Here is a 19,791-nt window from a genome sequence, read left to right on the forward strand (position 1 = left end):
CTCAGAGGAATAATGATTGACGGATTTTCTGCACGTGCATGTAGGACCTCCCATTCTGTCTATAGAACACGTAAAACAACAAGTGCACAGACAGTAGCTGGAAGCATATGCAATTCATGTCTGGCTTGACATATGTTGAAATGCTATTTACGCAGAAAATAGAGAGAAGAGAGGGACTGGTACTACATTCCTCCATGCTTGCCAGGCTTAGGCTGGCTTCAACATTTAAGCCCGGATGTGCCAACACACAAGCCACACTATGGCTGTCATACACATATATCGATATAGTATATACATATTTATTCCCAGGATAATGACATTTTTTCCCCATCTGGGGTGCTGTCTTGAAATATCTACCAAGACACATTACATTTACTGTCGAAAGGCATCATGGGTAAAGTCTCATAATCTTTCAGCACAGAGGTAAGCAGACTTCTTGTTTGAATGAACAAACCCATAACATGACTATTCACTGTTGCATGACCCACCTTACTGTATTAACTCCTGGTGAACACTGATTAATCATCTTAATTCATCTTAAAAACAGAGACACTGTATGATGAACAGAATACAGTGGCTGACATTGTCTGTCCAATGAAACGCCAGAGGTTTATCATTACATTAGAGGGAAATGGGGAGCGTCTGAATGGTTGTGTTTGATCGGTAAGTGTAAATAACTACAATACATGATTTGTTTCCATGTTCAGCTACTGACACAGGCAACAAGGCATGATCTCTGACCTCAGTGATATAAAGAGAAATAACAATTCTGTCTTCTCAGTTTAACAATTCATGAGGTCACTCCACTCTTCCCTCATAAGGTTGCCTCTGCAAACTCCTACAGCTATTCAAGAACGCAGAAAAAGGACCTCTACACGATCTATAGATGTGACAAGACCCAGCGTTGTTTCAAGATCGCTATCAGCCTTTAAACTAGCAAGGTCCAAATGACTAGGACACAGCATACTCATTAGTTAGGAGCATTGAAGTAGGCCTGTGTGTGCTCAACCCTGTTTAAATGCATGACGTTGATTATTTTATATGCAATAAAATGTATCAGTTTCTGAAGTGAGGCGTTGGAAATGGACAGGGTATCACTACAGAACAGCTATTTCTGTAGAGCTGCTTTTAGCAACACTAAATGAGCTGTGCAGACAGTGGTGCTTCCCTGTGGCTCCAACTACAACTGTAATGTTAAGCCTTCAGCCCTGTCACGTTACCCACATGCCTCCATTACTCATACAGACCCTGAGGCAAAGTTAACTCACTGTGACTGCTAAATAGTTAACTAGCAGGCATTATTTTGTCCAAACATTTGGTCTTGGTGAATGAGTGTAATAAATGTATCATTATTCCATGCTCATGCAATGTCTTGAGAATAAATAACAAAATCTTGTCAAGCCGTATTACATTTTACATTTATGCCATTTAGCAGACGCCTTTATCCAAAGCGACTTACAACAAATACATTTGTTTAAGTAAGTCAATCATCCATCAGTCATCATAAGTCATCCATCAGTCATCATAAGATAAAGTAATCAATGCTCACACCAGGGGCCATAGGCAGTCGCAATTTTTTTTATTAACAGGAGAGAAACTTGTACAGGGGGGTAGTGGGGGTGAAGGAGGGATTAATGACACTTTAATAACAGATGTAGCGTCTCAAAGTAGCATTTACATGTGTCTAGTCGGTTGGTCCCCCACTCTTACATCTGTTTACAGCAAAAGTAGGTTCCTGCTCTCAGCTCTGCCATGCACCTGTTAGCCCACAGAGCCGCCTCCGCACCAGGCCGTGTCTACGATGACTAACACGTATGTTTGTCTGTATTACTATTACAGTAATTTACTGCTGCTACTACACTTGCAATACTACTGTCATTGCTTTATTACAAATTTATTATATTGTATTGTTGATTTATTGATTATTGTTGAACGAGGAGCTAGATTCAAAAAGCATTTCACTATATCACTTATATATAGGCGGTGTACGTGACCAATACATTTTGATTGATTTGATTTGATGTTTAAATGACAGCAGGGAACAAACAGATCCCCCACACCACTCTGTGACAAAGCAGGATGACGCACTGTACATATCCAACAGAATATTGTGATCACAATATACCACTCCCCTTACATAACATTTTTGAGACTTGAACACCTACACTAAGGAGATTTTCACACAAGACAGTAAATATCAATCTTTTTGCAGACTGATTTTAAACAGGACATTGGATTGATGCATACATGTATAAAGGGCACAAGAGAGCAAATTTATAGCTACCTATTCATTGATGTTGTGTTCTTCTCTGTTCAGTCTCTATATTCTGGCTGTTGTGGCAGAGGCACGGCTGGGCAGCTGAAATTGGGTGTTTGTTTACTGAGAATGGTAATGAATTCCCACACCACTGATATAAGACGTTGGTCTCAGATGGAATTAGCATGGATTTACAGCATACTTTATAAGAACCTTCACAGTCTTAGAAAATCCCCATAATATAGAAAAGGGAGATGATGAGACGCTTTTGTGAGACTTATGAATAAAACACTGAATTTCCATCTCCCCCCATAAAGCTGTTAGTATTCATGGTGCCTGAAGAGCTGTTCTTTGACACATATGAAGTATGAACTAACGGGTTAGTCAGATGCTTTGAATGGACATCATTCCTTTGAAAGCAAACTATGTGTGTGTGTCCGTGGTTATGAGGGTAACTATCCTACAAGGGATCTGTCTTATTTCCCTAAACTATAGTGGAGACACAATGTCCTAAAAGGGTTAAGCTCCAACCATTATTACTCTGTAGCAAGGCTTTCCCCCACAGGTTTCAACATGTTTATAAGGCATTTTTGCTTATTAAAATGCATATTCAGATAACCCATATACAGTAGTTCTCCAAAGGCTTAATTATAACACATGATTTTCAATTAAGCTGCTAGCAAGGTGAGTGAAATCAGAACAACAACACGATTCAAACAACGTGAAAATAAATAACTAGAAGCAAAGGGCTGCGATAGTAATTAATTTATTGTAGATTTTCATTATATTTTGTTTGTCCAAAGAACCCTTCCCTATGATGTTAGGACAAACGCAATAACAGTTCAGCATCACTTCACAAGCTGAAACTACTCCATTCATTACAACAGCACAAAGAAATATAACAACTTGAAAAACAAGGCATCATTCACAGTGATTGTGGTAAAACATTTGTGTGCAATATAATCAATAATATAATCAATAAGTGCTTCTGATTAAAAGTTGTTTGTGTGTCTTTTACAGCCTTTAGCCAGCGATGGTCTCATAACAACAGCAGAAACAAAAGCAGATTGTTTCACAACACAAAATACATAAAGCCTACAGTAATCTTCCTCTCTCACACTTCCCTCAGTGGTGTACTATGTGTGCACTGGTGTTTATTGTCTGGGGCATGTAGTGTATTTGGTTTGAGTGCACAGACACAAAACCTGACCTGGCAGATATGACATATACTTGAACAAAACATTACGATATCCTGTATGACAATTGAGACACACACAAAACTGTTTGGAGACAGCCATAGCCATATCTGCTTCAGATATAATGGAGATAATCTACACAGCTGTTGCTACCTATCAGATTTAAAATGAAGAACCCAAATAAGAACACTAAAACCGTCTTCACTATAACGAGAAAACATCCTGTCGTCAACATCATTCTGTATGTTTCAGTTGAGAAGGAGAAAACATTTCTGGATATATCTGCCCAGCAATATGTGACGTTATCATGAAATGTAGTTCCTTTTAGCATAATGGCTAAGAGACATCAACGTTACTAGAACCTATCAAAGTCACAGTGAAGTGGAGATCATGCCACATAGATACCACACAGTAGGTCCACTGACACAAAGGCACCTACTATGGGGAAGTGGTCTGGTTTTAGTAATGGAGGACACTACAACAAGGATTGCAAATAAACATCAGAAGAGGACAGTTAAGTGGAAATGAGCCGGAATAAGGCTAAACAAAGTAAAAGTCCTCCGTAGTCATTTAATGATTAGCCCTTCACCAAAGCTCCATGATATTCTTATCACAGCTAGGAGGTGTTGCAACTACATATCAATGGTTCAGTCCTTGAGTGACTGGTATGGTACTAGAGAATGGACAAAGTCAAAGAGGAGAGCAGTAAGAGATATTCCAAGTGTGTCTCTCCGAGGCCCTGCTAGCTCCTCTGTTCCTTGTGTCCTCCATTTGTCCATTATTTGTCAGTTTGTCCATTATCTGAGTCCGAGAGGGGTGAAACCAGAAACCAGATCTATGGTTTCAGATATGAAACCAGATCTCTGTGGTCCTCTGTGGCTTAGTTGGTAGAGCATGGCGCTAACAATGCTTAAGTTGTGGGTTTGATTCCCACTGGGACTATATATGCTGAAATGTATGCACTCACTGCAATGTAAGTCGCTTTGGATAAAAGCGTCAGCTAAATGGCATATATATTATATATTACATATATATCTACAGAGCAGTAGATTTGATATAACTTGTATTGCGATATATAAGCTCGATTCCATAGATTTCCATCTACAGCTCAATGTTTTTTTAATTATGATAGCTAGAATGTTTGGCTTATGGTACACTGTATAAGATTTTGGAAGGTCTGGAGGAGAATGTAGAGAATGAGTATGAGGAAGAGTACTGTAGATCCCAATGCTGATGTGTAAGGAGGTGCGTGGCAAAGAGAGGACAGCTTCTGAGGCAATCAGCGAGTTTGTGCTATAGATGAGGTGAGATCAGGTAAATTCAGAGGCTGGCTCCAGGTCTGGCTGGTGTTGGGTGTGTGATGCTGCTGGAAGGTCATTCCGGGCCAGGCTCCTCCTCAGGCCTGCTGAAGACCCACCAGTGCACAGCTCCGCTTCCACAGCTCAGCCTGCACCTCCTCCTCATAAGTCATGTCAGCTGATTCAGTCTTCTCCCCATTGTACAGGTAGCACCCGCCAACACCCTCCAGCTCAGAGGCAGTGGCAGCATAGATTGCTGTAGATGCTCCCTGGGCTGGTGTCTGGGGATGACAGAGAGAAAAACCCTCTTAACCATATGATATCAAAATGAAAAAAGAAAATTAAGCAGAGAAGATACAGTTAAAGACAATATGCTTTACTTAAATCAATCTACGACAGACAACTTACACCAATCTAAGGCATGTGTGAAATGTCAGGTGTAGACACAGGGCTGCAGACCACTGTGAGTGAGGTGCAGAGGGTTGATTGGAGCTAGACAACCTATTACAGCCCACGGCGGCTGTTCTGGAACACTAATGTGACAGGCAGACTTTAAATGGACCCACTGCACACAGCAACTGGTGGAAATCTGAACTCAGATACATGAATTTCCATACAGAAAATCAACAGGATATAATAAACATCCCAAGTGAATCTCCTTTGCTTCTAATGAGACAAGAGCCTCTCAGTTCACTTGACAATCTTCTCCAGTAATCACTAGCTAATGCAGTTCATGATATGGTTCTGACTAGAGGTAAATCTTTTAGTATTCCAAATGTTAAATGGCCAAACTGTGGTAAAATGAGAAACAAAAAACAAAAAAACTGGAATAGATTCAGTGTGCTGAACATGTTTCTTAAGTAGAAATGAAATGAATGGAAACAGTTACAATAGGCCATCTTGCAGTTAGACACAATCTGAACTGGCATACTGGTTACGAAAGAGAATATTTGACACTGGTGAAGGGGAGCTATTCTGCCCCCCTACATTGAGAGCCAATCCCCTGAGTAGACAAATGGCTGTGAGCTCTGTGGGATGTCTCGAGGGGTGTCAGAGCTGTGATGTCATCAGTATAGAAATGATGGAATTAACTCTGGTTGGCTCTCCTTGTCAACAGCTCCTAATTTAAATACTGTGGTTGTAAAGTGATATAAAAGCAGAGGTCAGGGAATAGCTTGTCCTCTTTTCTTTGTCCTGTCATGAGGTTCTCATCATGAGTAGCATTGTTTGAATGACCTGTGGTCATCTCTCTATCTTTCTCTCTCTCTCTCTCTCTCTCTCGCTATCTATCATTTATCATTGAGGGTAGAATGTAACGTTTTCCTATGAAGTATTTGCCATGCAATAATTGTATAAGTATACAGTATTATTAAAGCCTCATTTGATTCATTCTATTTGACCATTCTTGTAGTAAATCAGCACAAACTCAACAATTCTTTGCAAATAGAGATAATTACATTGGAGTCAGATTATCAATATTAGATATGCTTTGCTATTAACAAAATATAGACAAAAGTGCCAAACCTTCACATGGAAACTGACATTATTATAAATGCACTAAACTGGACCTCATCTCCCAGATAAAGGGCTCCAAAAGGAAATTACCAGAGTGGTAAAAATCAATATCTGACAACATCAACACTTATCTATCTATTCTATCTTTATAGAATATCACTGTCTAGGAAATTAAATCCAAATATGTCTATCTTTATGAGTTTCTGATAAAAAAATTACCCTTGAAATACTGGTGTGTTCTCAACTCAGAAGACAACAACCATTTAAATGATGTAATCTAAATATTAAAGAACACAAAGGCATCTAAAACAACACAAATTAGAGTTACATAAAGAGATAAACACAAAGACTAGTAGTCTACATTCATGTACATGTCTTTTGTTGCTTGCAGCTTATTGCAATTGGAATTGTGTACATGCCATGTAGAAGCTCCTAACATATGTATCCTCTTGTTCACCTGTGGTTATGAGTACATCTATTGAAATGACCCCATTTACGCATCCTTTGATATGAAAAAGATTTTCAATTATCTGTAAATCCAAAGATCTGCAGAATAATAATTTCAAAAGACACTACAGCAATATGATGAACAGAATAAGACATCATGAGCCATGAAGAGTAAGGGGGTGGAATATTCCATATAGAGAAGCCTAAAGAATAAATTTCACATAGAAAAGCAATCACAAGGAATGACAATAACAAGTGAAGCCTTAGAAAAGCAACCTTTTTCATGACCAGATCTATCTTTGGTGCATTTTGTCCCAATGACCACAGATTCTTAACCCAATAAACCGTATTTGAAACATGATGAAGTTATCAGCGTACCCTGAACAGCAGTTTGGCCACCGGTCTCTTGGCTACCTGAGCCGGGCTACAGAGGTTCTGGTACAGGTCTGTGTCCACCATGCCTGGGTCCACAGCGTTGTGTGTTACTGGGAACCCTCCTGATGTCAGCTGTTCCTGCAGGTGGTATGTGAACAGAACTAGAGCCAGTTTGCTCTGGGAGTAGGCACCATGCGCACTATAGCAGGACCTGGGAAATAGAGAGTGAGAATAGAGAGAATGTCCATCATTGCAATAATGAAGAAGAAAAATAATCGACTTTCTCTTTGAGTTTTGATAGCTTTAAATTGAGTTGGGATGGGACTGGTGTTACAGGGGGGAGTCAGTTATGTAGTTATTACCCCAGAGGTTTTTTCATCAGTTTTTTCAGAGGATGATTCACGTTGTATAATGTAACAACAAAGTACCCTCAACACTGTTTTTTTGCAGTTAGTTCATTCCTAGTTTCAATATTGTACATGTAAACAATAAAATGATATTTGATGATACTATTCTACAGTATCTACTGATTAAAATGATATGCAACACGACTCCTCATATGATGTCAGTGTTAAGAAATCTGCCCTGTGCATTTCAATCTATGGAATGATTTTCGTCCAGTGGAGAGATATCATGGGAGCCATGAAGGTGGTTTCATAACATCCGTTGGTCAATCCTGAAACATGTGCAGGAAAGCAGTGATGACCCATTGTAAACACATAATTCATAATGTAGAATATTCCCTGGTACCAATATAATGTAGGAAAATAGTGCTTTTGCGTACACTGTATGGGTGCTGATGAGCTTGGAGTCAAGAAGCCAAAGTGTCATCTCTAAAGGGCAGTTGCATTAAAAAGTCCCTGCGCTAAGTAATACAGAAGGTGATCAGAAGGTCAACAAGGGTTTGTTGCTGTGCTACATGGGTCATAGTTACTAGTAAGGTATGTAACATAGTTAATAGTAAGATATGTAACATAATGCTAGAATGACCTCTGTCTGATCCAGGATGCAAAGGTTAATTTGTCTCTGCACTTAAGGTTAATCCTGGGTGATATCAGTAACCAATGTATATATGCTTGACACAGTCTGATATTTCACATAATGCTATAATGACCTCCTTCATTACACATAGGTTCACTGGCTGATGGATGGTTCTGCTGTGTTGGGATGTGATAAGTCATGGGCTCCCTGCCATATTGTATACTTGTATGTTGTAGTCGTTTAACTCCGGGCAGGGAGCTGTACAGAGCAGAGTCATCCAGTTACGCCAAGCTTAAATGTATTACCATTTTTCAGTAAAAGCAGCCAAGTTTGCGCTCCTTCATAGCTTCAACAGTTGTGACATAGTTGTACTGGCTATGAGAGTATGTTTTGTGTGGTCATCCCACCCACCACCCCCAGCCTCCACCTGCTCAGTCGCTCTGTATGTAGCCTACCTATGGGGGTTTGAGTCAAGGGCCCCCTGCCATCTACAGTGTGGAGCAATTACGTCAAGCTTGAATGTATTGAATTTGTCATAGAATAAATGGTTAAACTGACGTGAGTGTCCTGACTGAAATGAATGTCAGGTCAGAGAAAGTCGTAATTATGTGAACTTCAAGCATCTCAAGCAATTATTTATTTTGCAACGTTAAATTTATTGGAGCAATTTCCTTCATTTTTAGAACAAATAATATCGTCATGGATACTTGATAAAATTGTGTCAGACATGAAATATGTGCAGGATGTCAATTGTGAAGATCTGTTTACTTTTTCTTGCTCACACACTGAGATGTCCCGAGATGTGATGATGCAATTGATCAGATGACTTAAATAGACCAGTGACTTAAAAGTGCATCAGTGCCTCTACTATATTCTTTTTATTTTCCTTCCTGACCTTGCTTCAGGTGATAACGTTTCTGACAAGTGGACAGCAGCTGATTCATAATGAACACACATTATGTTGTCCTTACCTGCCTTGCAAGTCCTCCATATTGAGCCTGCCCCCGTAGTGTGTGGCAGAGGACATGGTGACAATCCTGGAGTAGGCATCATGCTTCCCAGACATCTTCAGTGTGTCCAGGAGGAGGTTTGTTAACAGGAAATGCCCCAGGAAGTTCAGGCCAAAATGCAGCTCAAATCCATCTACTGTCTTTCCCTCAGGAACAAGCATGATGCCCGCTGAAAGACAGGACACATTCAATACGTTCAACATGACAGCTGTCCATGTCAACAGAACACAACTGCTCCGCCAAGTGAATGTCAATACCTTTAACTCATACACTCCCTCTCATTGGTGCCTGACCCCGAGATGGCCTAAGAGAGTCATAGAGGATGGTCAAGACGTCTTGCCAACAATAACACTGAGTGCTTTCATGCTCAAACTATCCACTGATGGAGATGAAACATTTCATCATCCATGTCCAAACACAATTGAGAAGACATGGTCATTAACATTACAACAATGCTTTTGTTAATATACATGGGATATGAAATCAGATGCCTAATAGTGAATGAGATTAAAGGCTCTATGAAACCTGGGAAAGATGGAGAGGTTATCAGTGTAAACATGAATGTCTCCAACACAACAGAAAACTACCGCACAACTCCTCTGACAGTGAATAGTAGGAAAGCATAGTGACCTTTCTGTATCATTACACTCTCAATGGGGTGAAACAAATGTCTGTGTCCTTCAGCAGCCATCAGCTGGGTGAGATGTTTGCTGTTGACATAAGCTTGTGGAGTTGTGAATTATTAATAGAGAGTGAGAAAGAAAGCTGGTTTTCCTTCCCAGCAGGGAACAGTCCCCAGAGGCCTCTCTCAATAAGAGCTATTTTGTTCAAACTAACTGTCGTGGAGGTCTAGACGAGAACTGACTTGTACTGCGCAGTGAGTCTACACTGTCAAGATAAATAATATCAGACCTGCATTTATGAAAATGTATTCTATGGAATTGTATTTCAAGTGCACAATAACTGACTGTACTGCAAGACCACATTTACAAACTCAATATTGCATGAGACACAATACTGACTATGTGGTCAAGTGTTGACGGTAATGCTCTTTCATAGTAAAGAATAATCAAACGTTTTCAAATACTTTGAAGCGTTTGCTTGAGTCTGCAAGGGGTTCCGGATGGGTGGGGTTTGCCATTTTTGGACCATTCCATTGGCTGGTTTGCACTAGGCCAACTCAATGGAGCACAGCAAAGTATCTGAAATGATGAGGGCATATCGGCTGTAGGCCTACCGTTGTTGACAAGGACATGAAGTGGTAGACCCCGGTCTTTAAATTTCTGGACGAACTGGCGGACCGACATCAGGGAGGCCAAGTCGAGGAACAGAAACTCCACTGTGAACAGAACAGAACACAAAAACAAATCACAAAAAAAATCTCTATGCCTAAAAATGTCAGCATTGACAAGAGGACATCATCTACTCAGTCTAACCACTAAGGGTGGAATCCTAACTCGCCATACACACACATAACTATGACATTTGTGTAAACCTTGCATTGATGTCAATGGATCGATGATTCGAGTTACGAGCATGGATCTGGAGTTAGGATTCCACCCCAAACATTCAATGTGCAAGAGTAGAAGTAAAAAAAAAAGAAAAGAAAAAAAAAGAAAAGACTGTTCTAACATCATGAGTCAAATAAATGGAGTCACAAAATATACAGTAGATAAATAAAAATCGATGCTGTAAAGGGACAGGAACAAGAGTCATCACTTGCCCACTGGCAGAGAAAACACGATTAGAACAGAACTTACCACAACAGTAATAACATAGTCCAGTCAAACCTTCTACAGCAAGGGGTTTCAGAATCATTAAAGGCATGCCTTCCTCGTTCTGCAACACTTAGCACAGCTTGTGCCTTCGCTGAACTGAGTGCTCAAGCACATAATGAAACTAATTATTGTCCCACAATTAGGTAAATTACTCTGCAATACACTCATCATATGACTCTTGCCTATTGAGCGTGAACAGGGTTTCAAGAGCGGTGGAGCTGTTGAGTATGTAAAATAAGAGCAGAGAGCTAGAGTACATAAGAATCAGAAGCAAAAATGTGTTGGAAACATTTGTTTTGTGTGGAGCAGAGAATAAGTATTCAGTATAACCACATACAATAGCAGAGAGAGGACAACATTGTCTTTAATGATGTGTCTGTTGTGAGTCACAGTCAACAAACCCTTAACAATCTTGGATCGGTAGAGGGAGATAACACAACGTGCTCCAGGCTAATAGTTTAATAAGGTCATCCCAAGCCTATTATTTAAAAACTATTTGGAGGGATGTATATTCAGTGAATGGGGTAGGGGGGGCGGCTGTTGTGCATCCTTGTAGTAGAATAACCTACTGTACAGTTCTTGTTTCTTTTCTGTGAGGGAAAAACACAAAAATCTTCCTCTGGGTTGAAACTAGCTGCATTACCAAACACGTTTTCTTCACAGTAATACAGGATTACGAGCATTCCAACACATTCGTTTTTTGAAGCAATGCTTTTCGAAATAATCAAGCATTTCATTCTCATAATCATGCATCGTCTGTGTCAACCCTATCTGTATCCAGTCCAGAAAAAGCAGCCTATAATGAGAAAGGCAGAGACAGTGCCAGAGTGCCAACTGCAGGACACAATGATACTGTTGGCATCATGTCATCAGAAATATGAACAAAGACATGTCATTCAAAGACTCTTGAAATGCTGGCATGGTCCTGAATGACGTTCTCTGGTCAGTTGAGACTGGATAGAACCAAGCCATTACAGGATAGAAACAAGCTGACCCAGAGGGCTGTCCATCTGCACCTCAGACGACAGATTCATGCTCCCCAGAAAAAGGAGGAGAGCAGCAGATTGGGTGGTAAATCTACAGGAAGGCTAATGGGATGGAGGTGAGGGATGAGGATAGTTAAGAGAGATGGATGTAGGCCCGGGGTTTTGTTTTCTATGCTTCTCCTATTCTTGCTGCTGAGACTGCTATGATCATTCATTCAAGATATATGAGTGAGCTTCCAGATGATCTCAAATAACATGTTGGCTACGGTACTCTACAACCTCACGATACCACACCAAAGTTTGTCTAAAGGACTTAAGTCAATAGTAGATGTCTGAAGCAGACAGAATCAGTGAGTGGAGGCACTGGTAGTATGAAGGAGGCTTAATGGAACTTGAAGTCACTTGTCTATAAGGATTGTCCTGCCCTGCAGGACCCAGCTGGTGATTAAACAAACATATTCTGACAAGACAAAAACGTGTTTCCTGTGGCTTTAGTATGCTGCTGAATCAAGGTGTGTGGCCCCAATATGGTCCTAGACAATCCTCTTCTCTTCTATATCACACAAACATGTTCCATCCAATCTACACAAAGCAAACTGTAATATATAAAAACAGTCCCATCAACAAACAGGGTGTAGGCCTGAAAGACCATTTCACAAACAGGAGCTTAGAAATATATCACTATGTAGCGGACATTATCGCTGGCTTTTGGCTTTCATGCTACAAGAGAGTCAGATATTTTAGGAGATGTAGAAATTCACATTTTCCTACAGCTTTGCCTCTCAGACAACTTGTTACAGGCTTGTTAAACACTGGCTGACAGGAGGTGGGGGCTGGGAAAGGAGGGGGTACCATCGGGTGAAAACCTCCTGTCTTAATACAAACAAGCATATTTCTAATTTTGGGAGGGGGATCGGCCTTATTCCAAACAACCTCTTCAAGTCACATGTGCATGACAATAAGGCTGTCTGGCAGCAGCTAACTCTCCTTGTCATGCTCTAACCATGCCTCCCCCTCCACACAAGTGACACAGCGTTGCTTTTATCAAAATTCTGGACTCATCTCATATACCCCTTTGAGGATACTGGTGCACAAGTGATACACTTTTATGACATGCATCCTAATGTTCACTCTAGAGAAACAGACAGGGTATGCATGCATACGTCTGAGTAGCTTCACTGTAGCCTGTAGACCTTGTTTACCTGTGTAATCGAACACAAACCACCCATCGCCAATACTATGCAGTTACAAAGCAAATAATAATGTACTTCTGTATTAACTAAAAGCATGGTATTACATTGACATTACTAATAACAGATGTAATACATAGGTATAGATAGGGAATAGTATGGAAAGTGTGACCGAATTCAGGACAGTATTCCATAATGGCAATGGGAACTAAATTGAATATTACCTTTCCCCTCACCGCCCACCTCATGGATCCTCTTCACGGCCATCTGTCCTTCTTCTTCACAATTTCCAGCTGGAGGAGAGGGGGAGGAAAGAGGCACGGTGGGCACTCCAAACAGACATCTTCCCCCCCCCCCCCCCCCTCTCTCTCTCTCTCTCTCTCACACACACACACACACACACACATCAATCAACTCAGACAGCGGGAAGACTGGGGACTAAGCTAGGTCTGATTTGTGTTTCAGGCACAGAGAAGTTTATAACAGAAGTCACAAAGTCACCATTTTCATTACGCTGGGAAGTAACAGCCTCAATTAACTCACTAACTGCCCAAGGATTTCGGAAAAGACTCACCACCTAGAGTGCCAAGTGTTTTAAGTGGTATTTAACCGTGGCACTCTAGAATGTTGACAATTTTGGTGACTTTATTTACCCTCGGCACTAAGTGAGTTAAAGGGAGATCTAATGTTAGCTGTGTGTCACTTACTTTGCAGTCTCACAACGTAAATATGACAAAAAGAAAAGCAAAAGAGAAACCATTAGCTTGACTTATTGTTAGTCAAAATCAAGAGAAAATGTGGACATTCTTTAACAGAAAAATTAAACGAAAGACACAAACCTAATTGAGCAAAGGCTTCTATCACGTTGGATTGAGCAATCATTGGGACATAATGACATAAGGGAGTGTTGTACAGTACCTATTACCACATGCATGCCAAGGCTTGCCAAGTGTCTCGCAGTCTCATAACCCATTCCGCGGGCACCACCCGTCACTATGGCAACCCTTCCATTTTGTTTGGGCAAAACTGTGTGAAGGAGAAAAACAGAAGGTCCACACATTGCCATTACCTTGCAACACAATGGATATTCTGTTTGGTGATTTATTATTCCAGCCCAACCACCATTACTGCGAACATTGCAATTACAGTTTAGTCTACTATTGACTGCCTTGATATTGTTATACCCATTTATATCCCTCCATTTGGGAGAATGCGTGTTTGGTCAGAGATCGCATTGGGAATGATCTATAGTTATTGAGGTGTGTGGAGTGAGTCACAGGTCACTGTGTCCTTATTGACCTGTTGTGAACATGCTGGGAAGAAGTGCCCTTCATTATCTATGTTACTTAGATACATTTTGATTGACAGCCATGCTCCAGAAGATAAGATGACCTTGTGAGACAGCCTGCTGGCACAGTTTAACATTGATACTGAAATTAGAGCTTGGAGTTTATCTTTGCACCGAGGGTGATCAGGATGTACTCCAAAATTAACTATACATTTACACCAATCATATCGGAAGTGGCGACTGGTTAAATGCTTTGCTTGTTATCAACTTTTAGAAACCAACAAGAGGACTCTGGGGAGTGCAAATATGAAGACAAATATGAAGAAGTATTGGCAGTTGGACTTAATCTGTAATGTTTTATGTAGTCTAACAGCTTACTGGCTCACCAAAAACATTAGACTTAGACTCTATGATATAACGTCACCACTGGAAATTGTATGACCTATGTTTCAGATTCACCAAAGTAAGACATTTCACTAGATAGCGATTCCATCGGCACATGAGCACGACAGCGCAATGGGATTGCCATGCAGCAAAAGGCTACCAAGTAGCTACCTCTTGCTTTACGATAACTACCTGTGCCAGCAGTGACAACGCTATTCTGTGGCTATGTCATATGGTAGTTTGGAATCAACCCAACAAGACCAAGTAATGACTCAAATGATACATTCTTAATATTTTGAGTATTTTATGATAATGTATATACATGAGAACACTTGGCACATTAAAACAATGTCCAATGGTATCTGAATGGCACATTATAATCATAATAATTTTGACCATTACATTTTTTTCTGTACTAAACAGGTGGTTTCAAAGAGCAAAACAAACCAATGGAGACAGGACTGGTAGAGTGGATAAATCAATGACATTGTTAAAGAAATGGTTCATTACATAAAATAGCTGGATATGACCAGGAATTACAAATGTGACTTGATATTATTCTAACGTTTTAGACATTAAATCCTTTTTTACTTGTAGACAACTAAAACCGCTGCTCCCATAGCTTCAATTGCCTACTTTTTGTTTTGTAATGTGGATGCTTTGTGTTCACATTATGGGTTTTTGTATGGTTGGATCACAGCTACTTCTAGGGTTTATAGTTGACTCCACTCCATCTGTTATGTCCTGCCATTACTTTGTCAAGACAAAACCAGTTTTCACAGATGAATGTCCTTTGAGCTCATGGCACTGGGCAGCAAAGTCATTCCATTGCCTGAACCATCCTGATCCTGTCCAAAGCCCCATTCCTCGAAATCATCTTCACTGGGTTCAGCCTGATAATAGTTCCGAGAATTTTCATACATGAACACCTGTTGATCTACAAATGCCGGGGCGAGGCGGTTCCTCTTGCCACAGAGAACCGTGCCTGAGGAGCTAAACAACCTGTGGCATGGGACACTCGTGGCAGGAACACACCAATACTTCTGGAGTACCTTAGGGAGAGTAGGAAATAAGGCCACATGTTCCGACCACCAGTGTAGAGGGTTTTCATTGAGACCCAGAATCTTTTGTGATTTGAAGTTGCTCAGTTCTTCCACAACCTGAGCGTGCAGCTCCTCTTGGTTTTCATCAGTGCCTGCTGGGCAGAAAATCACAGACAGAGGGTTGTCTGCATTGCTACATGAGGACGAGGGGGCTCCCAGAGCATGTTTTTTGTTAGGTGGCTCATCTGGGACAGGGAACTCTTCCTTTTGTTTTTCAAGAATTGCCTTTGCTTCCTCGATGACTTTGCTCTCGACTTGGGAGCGTTGCTGAGTGGAAAGGAAAGGAAGCCTCTTGTAACGGGGATCCAGGAAAGTGGCAACATTGAGAAACAGCGCCATCTCAGACGACTGTGAGTAGGTGCTGGAAATTGCTTTAGAGACCACCTCTTTCGCTGTGCTGATCTCTTTGAGATCCCCCTCTTTCACATTGAGGGTTGTGTTCAGCAGCATATGAAGGACAGGCCTCACCATGCTAATGGTCTGATACCTACAGGAGGTGATCATGTCAGTGACAACTTTGAAGGGTTGCAGCACCTCAATCAAGCCCTCAACCATGCTCCATTCCACACCCTCAAAACTCAGATGATGGTTGTCACTGTCCTCCATAAGTACCAAGGTGATAATAGACTTTTGTTCTTTAAGGCGCTGGAGCATAGTGAGGGTGGCTAGCCAAGATTGAACCTTGTCACTGATCAGCACACATTGGGTGAGGCCATGCTCCCTCTGCTTCTTGTGCAGTAGATACATGGCAGTCACAGACTGCTGGAAATAATCAACAAGTTTGCGGCAACGTCCTAAGAAGCTGTCAAGTCTGGGGAGTTGAAAGGCTTCATGCATCCCTCGGTTAATAGTATGGCCAAGGCAAGGCAATTGCACAGATAGATCAAGGAGAGAGCAGGCTTTTACAATATCCAATGAGCCATTTGTGGTTGCACCACTGATTTTGTGAGTGATCTCCCATTCGACAAAGGTCTCATACAATGCTCTTGTAATATTTTCTGCTGTGTTTTCCTCAAGAACTTCAAACGTTTTTAGGCACTTGCTGCTCATGGAGAAACCACTTTGACAGTTATGGTTCAGGGAGTGCATGGATAGGGAGATGTAAGTCCTATTCTGGGTTTGGCTTTGCCAAAGGTCAGTGGAAACACCGCAGTTCACCACCCCTGCTAGTTCATTCAGCACAGCCTCCCGGGTCTGATGGTACCTCTGTGGAAGGGCCTTAATCGCCAGGTAGTTTTTTCTGGGTGGTGAGTATCTGGGATCCGTAGTTTTCAAGAGTGCCTGAAAAGTGGGTTCTTCAACAACAGACAAAGGGTACATCCCCTCACAGATGAAGCTGATGACCGCAGCGGTCAGCTCACTGTGTCGTCTATTTTCATATCCTAGGCTCTGTTTCAGGGCTGTATCCAGCTGCAGAGGCTCAGGTTTGATCTTGGAGTAGGCTGAGGCCACCGCCTCACGCATCTGCTCCGTGTTGCTCTTCACAAACTCACAGAACGCATCTGGGTGGTTCTTCTCCAAGTGGTACGAGAGGTTGGAGGTGTTGCCAGAGTAGGCGATTTGGGTCATACATATGCGGCAGTATATTTTCTTCCAGTGTAATATACATCCATCTGCATCAGTATCAAAGCCAAAATACCTCCATACTTTACTTTTTGCCCGTGGATGTGCAACAAGGTTGAGGTCAGATGGGGATGTCCCCATGCCTTTACCCCCCATTGGGTCCTTTAAAAATAGATCCTTTTACAGTAGGCACCTTCACTCATTACTGAGTACCTAACGAGGGCAGCGAAACAGAGGTATAAGATCATACAAATTGTAAACATGTTAAATTAGTTAAAATTGTCAGATGAGTGCTGTCAATACATGATGATGCTCTAATATACTATCACAACAAGTCCACAGAATAAGGCATAGAATACAATAAGACTCCAAGACTTGCCTCCCGCATGTTAGCACTATAGCCTGGGCCTGAATTAGCTATTAGCAAATATTAAGATCTATTGTCATGGACTGAGCAAAATGTAACATTCTTTGCATGATTAGGCATTCAAGTGGTCTAGGCCTAACTTTTTTCTACAGGAACACAGTAACTTCCATTGTGTCAGCACAGAACATGTGGGCTAGATTACAATGCCTTCATGAGATTTCTACACTAAGAAGTTGATAGCCTACCCACCCCCCCTATCTGGGCCAAAGATCATTGATTGCAATAACGTCCAAACTTCCCAAACCATTCCAGTTCAGACAGGGAAACTTACAAAGGTTTAATGAAGGATTCATAAAACCTTCCATAAAGCCTACATAGATGCATTACAAATCAGTCTAGTCACAAATCACAATTTGTGACTAGACATACTACTTTTTACATTTGCCAGCAAAATGCAGCATGATATTTGCATAATGATTTGTGAATCATCTATAGGCCTGCTTGGTTTGTGGAGGATTCAGAAACATTTGAAGTAAGTGTGACAGTGCACTTGTGGAGGTTATTAGGTTATATTGACACATTTCATATTCTATCTTAAATGTGTTGTAGGACTATGCTATATGATTAAGCTAAGATAATTGTCTTTACGTTTAGAGTTTAGATAAGAAAAGGTATATACAAAGGGTACTGGTATGTAGCTAAATAAAAATATACAAATAAATACAGCTTAAATTACAAATCAAAGGTGAGAGACTCCAAGGCCAGTCAGCACACATCCTCATCATTATAAAGTTAAGCTGCACTATCGTGATTTTCGGAAGCCTTCCGCAAAACGTTACATTCTTACAAAATTTCAAGTCAAGCACAAATATCATTCAAATTGTGAGATGTGCATCAATCACAGGCAAGGATACATACGCAGAGGAATGTTTTATCCTCCATTTACCTACATAGGCCTACGTTACATTTACACATTGTAGGCTAGACTTGCCGCTGTAGTATCTTAATTCACGGGCTGATAGTGAAACCTACTTGTGAATAACAATCTGAAGTGGCCTGTCTGTTATTGTAAAATCACAGCTCAGCGCCCTTGCAACTAGAAAACTGATCAGTACATAACATTCAATGACAGCAAAAATACAGGGTGAAGAAGTCCAACCTGGTAAGGTAAAAGATTTGTTGAATAGCTGATACAGAAGAACTTTAACTCCCACTAAATACAGCCTCAAAATCGGCAGGATGAAAGACAGTATCCACATCTCTGAGCCAGTTTCGCCTCCGTGTGTTTCAGTCTTTGAATTCCGTACGAAGCACTGCTACTTCACCAGGTTCCTCCAGAGCTGAAGTGTGGTTCCCTTGACGTTAGTTCCGCTCACCAAGCTGTATCACAGGACAGGCACGCAAGTGGAAGCGATTTTGCTGGGGGGAGCAATAGCAAGTCCAACTATTGTTGTTTGACATACTTGTGGTGGGCTTGCCTTGATATACGTATGATTATGATTATGATGATTATTATTATTATGATTATTATTATTATTATTAGTAGTAGTAGTAGTAGTAGTAGTCGGTGGGCTTGCTTTCGCATCAACTCCAAGTTTAAAACGTGCAGAGGTGTAACTCGCGTTGCGATTACTTTTGGTTTTGATACCTATTTGATACCTACTTTTTAAACTATGCAAACTTGAAAGTGCACTTTTTAACATGGAGGTCTATGGAATCTAAAATATGCAATTTTTTAACCACTGCCGCTCATACACCTTTTAAGATATTTACATCATTTCTACTGTAAAATGTGCGAAAAACATGATCAACTCTGATAAAAGCTTTTTAATACATATTAAACTTTTTAAACTAGTACGCCTTTTTAAACTAGTACATAGCATTCTGAGAGCCACCATTGTTATGGCAACTGCTATGGAATTTTCAGAACTATTGAATTATAACAGGAGGCCTGCAGAACACATTCTGAGAATGATTATGCAACAATGCACTCTCTTGGCTAACAGTTCTACCCCACTGAAACCACTAAACCAACCAACTGGATGACTCTCAA

The 19,791-nt window shown here is 40.8% G+C and overlaps 2 protein-coding genes across 2 annotated transcripts; both read right to left on the reverse strand.

The window, feature by feature from the left end:
- Window positions 1–3,014: 3,014 nt before the first annotated feature.
- dhrsx (dehydrogenase/reductase (SDR family) X-linked) lies at window positions 3,015–19,006 on the reverse strand. The gene is made up of 7 exons (XM_083684585.1): window positions 18,898–19,006; window positions 13,952–14,059; window positions 13,258–13,326; window positions 10,317–10,418; window positions 9,041–9,248; window positions 7,092–7,299; window positions 3,015–5,032 (listed from the first exon to the last, which is right to left on the reverse strand). Exons 1-7 carry the CDS (start codon window positions 18,995–18,997, stop codon window positions 4,850–4,852), a joined length of 978 nt encoding a protein of 325 aa, XP_083540711.1. The 5' UTR covers window positions 18,998–19,006; the 3' UTR covers window positions 3,015–4,849.
- Window positions 15,012–18,996, reverse strand: LOC310814990 (E3 SUMO-protein ligase ZBED1-like). The gene is made up of 2 exons (XM_083684583.1): window positions 18,898–18,996; window positions 15,012–17,584 (listed from the first exon to the last, which is right to left on the reverse strand). The coding sequence occupies exon 2, from the start codon at window positions 17,525–17,527 to the stop codon at window positions 15,482–15,484; it is 2,046 nt and encodes a 681-aa protein (XP_083540709.1). The 5' UTR covers window positions 17,528–17,584; window positions 18,898–18,996; the 3' UTR covers window positions 15,012–15,481.
- Window positions 19,007–19,791: the final 785 nt, after the last annotated feature.

The sequence above is a fragment of the Argentina silus genome, assembly GCF_951799395.1.
Source record: "Argentina silus genome assembly, chromosome: 14".
Taxonomy (NCBI): Eukaryota; Metazoa; Chordata; class Actinopteri; order Argentiniformes; family Argentinidae; genus Argentina; species Argentina silus.